General features: G+C 35.1%; 1 protein-coding gene across 13 annotated transcripts in view; it reads right to left on the reverse strand.

Moving 5' to 3' along the window:
* Positions 1 to 13,901, reverse strand: part of LOC106882371 (stearoyl-CoA desaturase 5) — a 136,656-nt gene that overhangs the window by 75,161 nt on the left and 47,594 nt on the right. For 4 of the 13 annotated variants that reach the window (XM_052969743.1, XM_052969745.1, XM_052969746.1 and 1 more), the window contains one exon: positions 2,346 to 2,468. The exons of the other annotated variants lie outside the window; for them this stretch is intronic. In XM_052969743.1, coding sequence (XP_052825703.1) covers positions 2,346 to 2,367 — 22 coding nt within the window. In that variant the 5' untranslated portion in view covers positions 2,368 to 2,468. Of the gene's footprint in view, positions 1 to 2,345; positions 2,469 to 13,901 lie in introns of those variants that run through there. 13 annotated transcript variants of the gene reach the window in all.

Consider the following 13,901-nt stretch of genomic DNA (forward strand, 5'->3'; position numbering starts at 1 on the left):
ATATATATATATATATATATATATATATATATATATATATATATATATATAGATATATATATATATATAGAGAGAGAGATATATATATATAGAGATATATATATATAGATATATATATATATATATATATATATAATAATCATCATGATAATATATAATAATGACTCTCTACTTATGGCACAAGACTAATTGATAAATGCAAGTAATGTGAATGTTTCCTAAACCCGCAAGAGACACTCAAGGGCCAGAGTTTAGTTAGTTCATTTTATACATAATTAAGTAGGTGAGAAAGAAATCAACCCATTCCTCTTCAGATAGCATTCTCAAACAATCAGTACTTATTCACACTAACCAGAACGACTGAGTTGAGTAGAATTCAGATTTCAGGTAAACAAATTCAAATGTCTTGTTCTCATTACCACTTTACTTATGGAAAAGGTGTTAAGTTCACCAAATCAAGCCCAGTATATGAGTTATGTAATATAGAAATACTAGAGTGTCACCCAGCATATGATGAGTAACTGTGGAAGTATACTTTAACCACCAAATGTAATATCAGGAAATATGGCATACACACAATAATTATAATTTGATTTCTATGAAATTTCTTGGTGCTTGTACAAAATCATGAAATGAATACTAATTTCTAAAAGAAAAATATTACCTTAAAATCAATATGTGCGAGTGTGTGCATGTAAGTACACGTGTGCACACAAGTACATGTGTGTATGCAAATATTTTTAAGTATATATATATATATATATATATATATATATATATATATATATATATATATATACATATTTATCTTATGATATTTACTTTACTTTATATTATACTCATTTATTGTGCTTTTAATTATTAATTTTTCTATGTGATAGTGGATTTTCATCGATGAGTTCTTGAAACTTGGTTATTTTCCCTAAAACTATATATTTTATATATATTTTATCTATAAAGCTCAATTTGATTTTAATTTTTATAAATTGATTTTAATTGAGTTTTTACCTGTAATTTTGGATTTTGTCCCTAATATTATATATATATATATATATATATATATATATACACACATACATACATACACACACTTCTGAGTATGTATCTGTTTCGCCCCTACTGTCTCTATCCTCTATTTATCACCTTCTTCACTTTCTCTCATCTACATATCACTTTTTGCCCTTACTTCCTCCCTCCTCTCATCCAATTACCCCCTCTACTTTGTTTCATAATGTTTATTTCTACTACATTTTTTCATGCTTTATTATACTGTTCTGAACTGTTGTGCCTATCAACTCCACTCACTTTCTCTCTAAATAATCAGTTATCTACCCCTTTTCTCCTGTGTATGCATGTGTAGCATTCTTTACTTATTGCCTGCCATCAAGCCTCCTACTGCACCTCTTGTATTAATTTTCTGTATTCCACTTTTATTCTCTCTCTATACAACATAACATTTGATTGGAGAAATCAACCAACCTTTATATCAGCTCCTATTATATAGAGATAAGCCACAAGAATGAGTGCGTGGTTATGAAGTTCAGTGTGAAATCTCATGGCTTGGAGTTTGCTACCACAGCATGGATGCTGTCAACTCAACACAAGTCAGTGATGCAAACTGTTTTTAGTTTCATCTGCCCAGTATTTCCCATTGAGGAAAGCTAAAGAGCCAGGAACGCATGTCTGGGAATCAACTAGAGGGAAGCACTGGGCAGATATGGCCTTTTTACACCTTTTAGCACAAGAGAGAATTTTCTCTCCATGGTATCTGTAGTGAATTTGCCTTTAGAAGTTAAAAAATATATCACAAACATATTTTAACTAAGCTAAAGTTTGTTTATTTTTAATCGCAGTTTGGTGCTGATGCTGCTGTTTTTATCCCGACCAGGCAGCCCACTAGCACAACTGATGTTGACTGTTTTTTAGTTAAAGCTACAGGTTAGAATCTGTCCAGGATTATCTTTCTTCAGTACTTCCCATTGAGGAAGGCTAAAGAGCCAGAAATGCACCTCTTGGAACCCACTAGAGGGAAGCACTGGACAGATATGGTGTTTTAACACCTTTTACCAAAAGAGAGAAATTCTTCTCCATGATAACTGCAATGAATTTGCATTTAGGAGTTAAAATGTCACAAACATATTTCAACTAACCTAAAGTTTGTGTGTGTGTGTGTTTGTGTGTGTGTGTGTTTGTGTGCGTGCATGCGCGCACATGCATGACTATGTTTTCCTCTTGCTTGACCCAACCAAGCATAGAAAAGACATTAAATCAAAGATGTTGAGGATTCCATGAGGAGGGTGGAAGAGGAAGAGAATATAGAAAAACGGGAAGAAAGAAATACAAACATTTCAGGTGGTATCCAAACATCTTGTATTATTATATTTTCCAATTCATACCAGTACAGACCAATGTTTCCTCCAATTTTTAGTAGTCAGTGAGCACAAAAATCGTGTGCAAAATCTTTTTTCCTGCGATAAAAGTATATGTGCAGTGAATGTATAATAAATATAATTATTAATTATGGCATTATCTTATGTAACTAACCTTTTGGAGATACAAAATCTCCTCAAAGATGGCATCGTTTCTAAAATGGTGACCATTTGTTTATGTAGCACACAATTTCTTTTGTGTGATGGTTGCAAATGTGTGTATGTACTCTGCACCAGAAATAGGAGAACCCTTCTCCCACATTTAAATTTGATACTGCTTGCTGAAGTTCCTAAAAGCCATATGGAAAATACATGCTTTAAGCCTTAAGACCAATCAAAATACTAAATGGTTCACTGTTTTTCTCAGCACTGATGTCATCATGATCCTTTAATGTCCATTTTCCATGCTGGCATGGGTTGGATAGTTTGACATGAGCTGGCAAGCTGGAGAGCTGCACATAATTCCAGTCTGACTTAGACTGGTTTCTACAGCTGGATGCCCTTTCTAACGCCAACCACTTTACAGTGTATGCTGGTTGCTTTCAACATGGCATCAGCAAAAGTACCCTTTACGTGACACCAGCACAGGAATCTTGCAGGCCAATCCTCTTCACCAGGAGGAGTATTTATAACATATTTGTTGTGGAGATCAGGTCTTCTTGAGTACAGCAAGGTGCAAGATATCTCAGACCTTACAAATTCTTAAGCACTGACCATTGCTTCTGGTACTAAAATGGTTGCCCACTCCAGCTCTACACAGCTGAACTACTAGAAATAGCAGCCAAATTTCTCTGGAATCACACCTTACCATAAGGGAAGAACACACTGGATAATGTTGTCATAGTTATACAGAATAAGAGTGCACCTGCTGAGAGATGACTTGGAACTATACAGCAACATAAAACAGAAAAACATGTAAATACTCTGCAAGTCGGTACTTCAAACAACATTGCCTCGAAGTACCATTATTCTACTTATTCAAATATCCAATAAAAGTATAATCCTTTTGAAATTTTTACATCTGACAAATTCATTCTTTCAGTCTTTCAAGTTTTATTTTATTTTATCATCATTATCATACTGCTCTTTCAATAATTATTACTGTTATTATTTCTGACATAAACACAACGCAACAAATTTTGGGGAGAGTTGATTCTATTAACTCCAAAATATATTTACAAATTCAGAAGAATGAAAGGCAAATATCAATTCTAGAGGGGTTTCAACATGTAAGAGAATGTGGCAAATTAAACACTATCATTTCTGTCACCTTGTAATAATAAAAATAAGATAATTAGGATCTGAATAAAGACAAGAAAAGCACAGATGATCTTAGACAGTAGCTGGGTACTAGGTATTAAAGACACCAACATAAATCATCATCATTTAAATGTTCATTTTCCAAACTGGCTTGGATTGGACAGTTTGGTATAATCCAACAAGACATGGGATTGCACTGAGTTCCAGCGTCAGCTTTAGCCATGGGTTCTACAGCTGAATGCCCTGCCCAATGCCCACTACATTACAGTGTGTGCAAGGTGCTTTTTATGTGCTACAAGCACTAGTGAAATTGCTGAGTAACTTGCAAAACAGAAAATGAACAGGGTGGGGGAGCTCCTACAAACTAAGTGGAGGGGTGGTATTTGAGAGCAGAAGATGATTTTGTGCCAGGTGTTGAAAGGCTAAAGTATGATAGGAGGACAAGAACAGGTGTCTTGCTATTAAGGAGATACATGGCTATCCCACTTGTATACGAGTGTGTGGGAGTAGTTGGAAAGAGATAAAAGAAGGTAGTAACAGAGTGTCAGAGCAAACTTTCAAAGTACAAGAAGAGGAGCATAAGACCGGATATGGACAGTGGTTCATAGGAGGGGAGGAGAGAGTGGACTTTCATATGAGTGTGAGGTGAGAGTAACAGATGGTTGGAGATGAGGGTAGAGGTAGATGTAATGAATAGGGGTGGTGGTACAGTTGGATGGAAATATCAGAGTGGGAAGATGTAAGGTGGGGAGATAGAAGTAGGTCAGGAAGAATGGATCAGAAGGTAGTGAAGAGAAATGATTGCACTGTTATAAACACATGATAAATTTACAGAATGAGAAAGTACCTTCAGTGGAAAGTACCTATTGATTGAAGGCATGAGGTCAGCTCCCAGAACATTGGAAAATGATGAAAAGATACAATGTCAAAATAAATGAAGATATGTTCTAGGGCATACCTATGAAATCTATGTTAGTGTGAGAATGTTAAAATTATTATGATAATGATAAATGGTGATAATAATAATAAAAATGCAGTAATAATATAGTATTGGATAGTAAAACAGTTATTGAATAAAATGCCTCATAGTATTTAGTTCAATTTCTTTACATTTTGAGTTTACATCCTGCTGAGGTCAACCTTGTTATTTGTTTTCCTAGAGTGGATAACACGAAGAACCAGTTAAGTAATGGGTTTGGTTTAATGGATTAATGTTGGTGTACCCCTGGGCTTCTTCAAGCATAAGACAACGGTTGAAAATCCTGAACAAGTCTTCTTAGTGTTGCTTGAGCATGAAGACCAGATGAGGGTGTGAACTCAAACAGTCGAAGCTAATAGCTGAACTCAATGGAATTTGAACTCAAAACACAAAAAGCTGGAATAAACACCAGGAAACATTTTGACTGATGCTCTGATGATTATGCCAATCCACTGCCCTGTTATCATCATCATCATTATTATTATCATTATTAAGGCAGCAAGCTGGCAGAATCATTAGCATGCTTGGCAAAATGCTTAGTGGCATTTCATTCTTGTCTATGCTATGAGTTCAAATTCCACCATGGTCAACTTTGCCTTTCATCTATTCAGGGTTGATAAATTAAGTACCAGTGAAGCACTGGAGTCAATGCAATCGACTAGTCCCTTCCTCCAAAAATTTCAGGCCTTGTGCCTATAGTAGAAAAGATTAATAATAATAATAATAGATTGGTACTTGGGTATTAAGTATCTTCCATGATACTTAACATCTAGGTACCAAGACTTATACTTCATAAAAAGAGACCCTGAGAATCCTTGTAAGACCTTTGATAACAGGTTGCAGTCCATTATCATGGAAGTAAGATCAAGTAAGATCAAGTAAGATCATGGAAGCAAGTAAGATCAAGAGCTCTAACAAATAAAATATAATAATAATCCTTTCTATTATGGGCACAAGGCCAGAAATTTGGGGGAGGGAGTAGTCGATTACATCGATCCCAATACACTACTGGTACTTATTTTATTGACCCCGAAAGGATGAAAGGTAAAGTCAACTTCGGCAGAATTTGAACTCAGAATGTAGCAACAAGCAAAATACCGATAAGCATTTCATCCAGCATGCTAATGACCCTGCCAGCTCACCACCTTAATAATAATAATAATAATAATAATAATAATAATAATAATAATTTCAAATTTCACCACAAGGCCAGCAATTTTTTTTTTTTTTTTTTTTTTTTTTTTTTGTGGGGCGGGGATAAATCGATTACATTGACTCCACTACTCAGCTGGTACTTATTGACCCCGAAAGGATGAAAGGCAAAGTCAACATTAGCAGTATTTGAACTCAGAACACAAAGACAGGCAAAATGCTTAGCAGTATTTTGTTCAGCATGCTATGAGTTTAAATATTGACAAAAAGTATTTTTTCAAATTAGAAAGATAAATGCAACAGAAATATTAATAAGTTTTAAGAATTAAGGTCTTGGTAGGCTGGTTGCCATTCACTTTTATAATGGGGAACTATTCAGTTCAGTTAGCAATAGACATTATAAGCAATACATAAACAAAGTACGTAGTGCTTGAAAAGAAATTGTATGAGACACCATCATAATCAACATTAACATTTCTCCTATTATCATATTTTACTAATTCCTTCTTATATTGTATGTGCGTGTATGTATCATTTTTCATTATTTTTCTACTATTCTGTCTAGACTCTTATGCATGTTGTAAAGCTTCACATAGTATGAAATCATTAATCTCAGGTAGTTGTCCTAAACAGGTCAACATCAACAGTGCAGTCATAAAGAAAAAAAAAAAAAGAAAATGAGTGTACAAACACTCGCGTACGTAACCCAAGTTATGTCCTACAAACTTATTACTTTCTACTTTTAATGAGTTGTGTTAAAGTAATTAGAACATGGCATGACATTTCATTTCTGTAGTTTTTAAAGACCCAGGTGTTTGTTTATGCTGGCACACAAAATGATGTCATACTTATAATACAATCAGGGCAGTCCTCTCTCTAATTCCAGTGCTTTGTGTAGGTGGGATAGGTGTCAGTAGTGTTATTGTGCCAGCAGTCGAAAATAAACATCAAAACAAAATGTAGTTGATTATTGAATATCATGAGTAAATAGAATCTTATAATACCAGTGTCGGAAGTGAAGATTTTAAAATCACAGTTATCATTGTAAACATTCTACTAAAGCAATTTGCACCTCATGAGTTGTTCAAAGTGTTTGTTCTTTTACTGTCACAGTAGTTAAATCCTAAAATTCTACACTCATTACTTTACATCAATTTTTCTAAGCTGGTATGGATCAGCTAAGCCTCAACACCTTACCACTTGTTGTTTAATCATTATACAAATTTTTACTGCTTTAGGTTACATGATCCAAGTATTAAATTAAGTGTTAGATAACAATAACCAACTGATATAACCTAGAAAATTAGTGGAAAATTACTCCATATTTTCAAAGTTTACTGGCAGAAATTGTAACTTTTGTGCTCATCATCACTAAGTGCTTGGGTTCATAGTTGACCACAGCAGAACTAGTACTCGCTCCATAAATTAACGAATATGTTGATAATGAGAAAGAAAAATAGTTACATGTCAGTCCTTGTCTTTCCAATGGACTCTGTATGAACTGAATGAAAGATTACTAGATTAACCATAGAAAAGTTTCAAATAGAGAGAGATTAGGGTAGTCTTTTCCCCAGCTGTTCCGATGCAAATTTAATGAGCTATTGACTCTTCCATCCCATTGTAGCACACAATGCAGATAATATATAGACCATGGAGTAATTAGATACCTTGTTGACCAGATATTATTTATTAATCTAGAAAATGCCTAATGATTTCTTATATTACAAGATGGCAGAATTTGACAGTAGATTCCACAAAACAAGACTAGGTAAATCCAGGTTGATATAAATAACTACTGCTATGAAAATGTAATAAAAGGTAATAAAATAACAGCAGAAAACTGTCCCGTTTTTCATATGCAATCAACAATATTGCCCAGGTCCTCATAGGTCTAATGCTAATCTATGTATGCTATAGTTGTGCATGTAAAGACATTAACACATTGCTTTGCTGGGGAAAGGGGAAAGGCTATATTGCAGTCACAAAAGCTCTCTAAGTAAAATCTCCTGAATAGACTGTACTGCTGCAAATATGTAAAACATGTAAAGAATGAGTGAAAATTAATTTCAAGGTGTCTTAAGGTGATGAGCTGGGAGAATCATTAGCATGCTGGGGAAAATGCTTAGTGGCATTTCATCCATCTTTACACTCCTAGTTCAAGTTCAACTAGGTTCGATTTTGCCATTCAGCCTTTCAGGGTTGATAAAATAAGTTCTGGTTGAACACTAGGGTCGATTTAATTTACTTAGCCCCTCCACCCACCAAAAAAATGCTGGCCTTGTGCCCAAATTTGAAACCAATATTAAGGTGTCTTTCAAGGCCTTTGTTAACCAAAGCAAACTATAAGACAGTCATAACCATCATTGTTTCACATCCTCCTCCCACACTGGCATGGGTGGGACGGTTTGACAGGAGCTAACCAGATACAGCCTGTGCCATGCTTGTGTGTGTTTTGGCATAGTTTTTTATGGCTGGATGTCCTTCCTAACACCATAGAGTGGACTGAGTGCTTTTCATGTGGCAGCAGTACAAGCAAGGTCAGTTTTAGCATGGCTTTTACAGCTGGATGCCCTTCCAAGCACCAACGATTTTACAGTGCTGACTGGATGCTTTTTACATGGCATTAGCACTGGAAGAGTCCCCAAGTAACTTGCAAGAGAAAGTGGGTATAGTTTTCTAGACTAGTAACTCATATTTAGATAAGAAAGTCAGATAAAGAAATCCTTTGCTGATATTCGAAGGATTTTTTTCTTTCTTCCATAAGAGAAATTACCAAAGGAGCTGGAACTATCATCATGGTGCAGACCTAGAAATCACTAAAATAAAAAGACAGACCTCACTGATAAAGTGGGAGCATATTGCTTAGTGGTTAGAATGTTGGACTTAAGATTATAAGATTGTGGTTTCAATTCTGGACTAGGCAATGCTTAGTGTCCTTGAGCAAAACACTTCATTTCATGTTGCTTCAGTCCACTCAGCTGGCAAAAATGAGTATTCCTGCAATGGACTGACATCCCTTCTAGTGAATAATATATATGCCACAGAAACCAGGGAAACTGATCCAATGAGTCTATATGGCTTGGAAAGGAGTTTTTCTTTTTCTTTTTTTGTATTGATACAATTTATGCAGCATATACCTGCAAATTTCCACAATAACAAAGGAATTCATCACCACCACCACCCCATTTTCTCACATATGCTGCATTTTTCTTTTTGGCAAACACTAGGGCTTGATTCAGGGAAATGTGGAGAGATTTAGCTGTTATATCTAGCAAGTCGGGTGACTATGTAGAGGATCCTTCTTTGACACCACACAAAAAAAGACTTATCAGAACTGTTTGTGGCAGCAACAGTTGAATAACACAGAGGCTAAACTATTTAGGACAGTTTCACAAGCCAACTAAAACAGGGCAGCAGCCAGTCAGCTGTTGAAGCCACAATTAGAACCTCCTTCCTCTGTTCCAAAATCCAGTACTTCATTGACTTCGTAAGGTCAGCGTCATTATTATATATCTAGAGAGAGGATGTGGATGTTTTATTGACTACGGATAAAAATAATAATAATAATAATATTAAAAAAGGAGGTCAAAAGTTACGGGTTTTAGCATCACATGAACTGCTGGAAAAAAAAGAAAAAAACAACAAAACTAGGTTAAAACAACAAAATGCATGTTCCATGCAGGGAATGTGGGGTGGAGGGGATATCAGTGGCATTAGAGGAAAGTGAGAGGTAACAGGTGCTACTGTATTTTAGATCTTGCCAAAACAATCCCAGTAATTGGTTCTTCACATGTTATTAGTGTCTTTGGGAAAGACATGACTATCACACACCCCCATTTTCCTGCCTCTTCTACAAGAAATAATCACACATTAATAATCTAATTGATCCCAAACACTGTATACCAGCATAGATAATATGCTCAGGAAACAGCAGCAGTCATGCTGCTACAATTAAATTCACTTTTTCTGCCTATGTTATTGACCACAACAGGATAGTCATAGCTGGAACACCGCTGGTGGTTGGGTCTGCTCAATCAGAGTTGATTTGGGGCTAAATAACATTATTGACCTAAACTGAGGGATGATTGGCAAAAACTGAACTCAGACGGTAGAGGAATGTTATCTAAAATTCAGGTATTTAATGCAATGAGGGGACAAAAGAGCTAAGTGGACAGCATACTGACCAACCCAGATGAATGCTCAATAGTTTGGAGCTGACTCCCAGCAATGTGCTGTCTTCACAGCTAAGACACTTAGCTCTCAACTGATCCAGTTTATCATTTACAACAATTTTTTTATCTATGGACACCTTTGATTATCATTTTCTTCTGGTGGATCCCCATTTGCATTCAATGTTTAAAAACTAGTTTTATAGAAACTTCTTTCAAAATTCCTATTTTGTTTTTCACACATTAACTTCTGTAGGTTGAACAATGTAAAATGTTAAAGAAACCTTGCTGTTTCTTGCAGAACATACCAATACATACAAGTAAAATTTTTTCAGGGGTCCTTAAAATACTATTGTGGATTTCCAGTTTACTATTTTGTTGCATGGACCCCAAAAAAATCTTATATGGATCCTATTTGAGAACCACTGATCTAGCTGTAAAAAGTTATGACAAGGTATGAGCTTCTATAATAATACAGTAAAATTGATGAGTGAATTTTTAGCTTACAGCACTGAGTTGAAAAGTGTTGGCTGTCCCAAAGTCAAAATTAGTTACCCATTGTTAAGATATCTTTGTTCACAAAAATTCTAGTAATTCATTCAATCATCAGATAATTCAACTAAGAAGGAAATAAAGACATATGTAATTCTTTAAACAGGCTGTAATTCACAAATGATAAGAATACTAACTCACTCTGTTTGACAGATACCACTTACATTAAAACAAAGACACACAATATAATACTATAGTGCCATGTATTAAATTAAGATAAAGTAAGATATTAAGATTAAAAGGGGGGGGGGGGCAAACAAAAATACGATCTGCAATAAATTAGAATTTGACAAGACTTCTAGAATATCATGGACAATTACTAGTATGCAATAGCATACTGTTCAAAAACAGTTTGCTGTTACAAAAAAACTTCAGGCCTCACAGACACTGTCGCCAAAATTCTGATACAATATCATCCTAAGAAAACTAATATTCTAGTCATTCAGTCAAGACTAACTCCAGGAACACTTAAAAGCATTATTTCTCCTACCAAGCCCAGACAAACATAAAAAGTATATACACACTAAAAACTGCTTCAAGATCAATAAAATCAATGATAATATGACACCCCAAACATCATGCTGGGATTCATACCATCAATCATAAGTGCAGAGGAACAATGACTGTTGTACTTGGAGTCCACCTTGCTCACCTCTTATGTCCAACATCAGAACCTATAAACATACAAGAACAGACTAGGAAGTAAAGAAAAAGCAATATGCTCAGATTGGTATTTTGTATGCCATATGATAAACCGCAGCAGGACAGAGTACACAATATGGTCCTGCTCTAGGCAGAAGCATACTAAAGAGCAAATATGAATCACACCTAATTCAACTGAACTAGCTACATGTCAGGTTACTACAAGTCAAATACTACTCTCTGCACACACTAATAAATCATATGCAATCTTTTTTAAGTTAAAGAAAACACGAAGGTGGGTCAACTTAAACACCAAGACAATTTTGGAGGACCAAAAATTTCATGTGAAATGCAGCAGGATTTGGAAATATGACAACATATGAATGTTTGCATGCTTACACTGTATATTATGTTGACTTGTATGTTAGAAAATATGATGAATGTGTGCAGGAAATATTTGGTGTAAAATATATTAAATTTGTAGAACACCAAATGACTATTTCCATTGAAACACTATTAATTATCTGCATATATTTTGAAGTGAAACAATGTCAAGCTCATATGAAGTGTTTACAATGTCATTGTACATGTGATGGCTTGGATAGTGAAAAGTAATTACGCCAACCTGTTACTAGTAGTATTATTGTAGATAAATCCACTGAGGATGGAATTGAAATTATAAACAAACTCAAAAATTGTAAAAAAATAAGTGGGAGAGTTATGTGACTTGCTTATGGGCACAAGTACTACATCGAAGTTTGATTTCCTAACTCTGGGGCTCATTAGTACAGTACCATAACCTTCAAATCATATTCACTATACTGACCACATGGTCACAAATTCAAATATTACTATTGAGTTTTGACTAAATAAAAACTAGTTCATGACTGAGTGACCAGCAGTATGAAGTGGTTTGGGATATAAAAACAATCACTCAGAGATGGACAAAACACATCCTAGTAATACAAGCAAGGATGTAAAATAAGTTTTAAAAAAATTCTCTAAATACCATTTCCAGAGAGGAAAGTGAAAGCCAATATCAATTAGTTTATTCTTTTATTATATATGTGCAGGCATAACTGTGTGTTTAAGAAGTTTGCTTCCCAACAACTTGGTTTTGAATTCAATTCCACCACATGGCACTTTGGACAAATGACTTCTAAAGCCCCAGGCTGATCAAAGCCTTGTGAGTGAATTTGATAGACAGAGACTGAGAGAGAGAGAGAGAGAGAGAGAGAGAGAGAGAGAGACAGACAGACAGACAGAGAAAGAGAGAGTGAGTGTGTGCGCGTACACTTCCTTGTCTTCCCTGAAACATGTTTGGCCATAGGAAAATGTTACCTTGCTTTGAAACAAGTAAGGGTTGCAAGAGAAGCGCATCCATCCAAGGAAGATTTACCTCAATGAATTCTGTCTGGCCCAAGCAAGAAAGGAAAGGTTGGCATTAAGATAGTGGCAGCGATGGTGGCAATGGCTTTTATGATGGTTCTTTCAGAGTGCCTATTCAAGACTTTTGTCGCACTCTTGTGACTTGCCTCAGCTACTGCTGTATTGCATTTTCCAGCAGGTGTGGCAGATATTGCAAGAGTATAACAACAAAATAGCTGTTACTCATAACAAAATATTGATTTCTAAACATAGAACAAATTTATGAGATTAAATTAAATCACCCCAATTAGTTGACTGGTGGTTCTTTCCATCAACCCCAAAAGGATTAAAAGTGAAGTTGATTTCAGTGACATTTGAACTCAAAACAAAAGGCCACAACTGAATACCACAAGAGACAGAGGATCACACATTCATGTTTGATGCACTATCGCTTCTGCCAATCTTTTAGGAGGAAAAAAATAGAAAGCGGACAATAGTAATCAGAGTATGTGATGAATTATTTGTGAAGATACCTCTACAAAAGCAATACTTGTTTCAACAAGTTTCTACATCAAAACTCTTACCAAATATATAAAAAGGAAGGAAAATTGTGAATATTATGTCTCCGTATGCTTACTTTGTATTATGCATGTTCTAGAGTCCTACATAGGTCACAGATTGTTTTAAACTAGAATAGAACACTTCTAATCAAGTCTGCTATTAAAAGCTAACTCATTACATCACAAAATGTCAGCTGAGACATTGTTGCTAAGATATTACAGAGATCACAACCAATCTACCCACCACCTTCATGCATGCTGGTTCTAATTGTACCTGAATAATTCCACCCACACCAAATACATGACATATTACAGAATCTTCAGCTGTTTCTGGTATCTTGGCTACCAGAGAAAAAAGAGAAGGAAAACATTTTCTATAGAGTATTGATTTCATTGTCATACACACCACCAAACATCAATACAGAACATATTCTGACTTTATCTATTCATAGTGGAAAATCCCAAAAAGTAATCCAAAAGAAAGCAACAATTATTTTGTGACCAACAAGCTAATGAAGGAATTATTAGCAAAAGTATCATTCATTTTAGAGTTGATGGAGAGACTTAATCAATGCAAATGTTTACATAGGTATGTATCAGACAATGGGGTATTGTCATTGCTGTTGTGCTAGGGGATAAGAAGAAATAGAGATTTTATTTATAAACTGTATCAATCATCCAAATGAATATACATATCACAACTTGCTCACAGAGCCACTGAATTGTGCATTCATCATAACTTTGACTAAACAAAAGAATCACAAGGAAGTTTTTGGCATTATTTGCCGGG

Source organism: Octopus bimaculoides, chromosome 7, assembly GCF_001194135.2.
Source record: "Octopus bimaculoides isolate UCB-OBI-ISO-001 chromosome 7, ASM119413v2, whole genome shotgun sequence".
NCBI classification, from domain to species: Eukaryota; Metazoa; Mollusca; class Cephalopoda; order Octopoda; family Octopodidae; genus Octopus; species Octopus bimaculoides.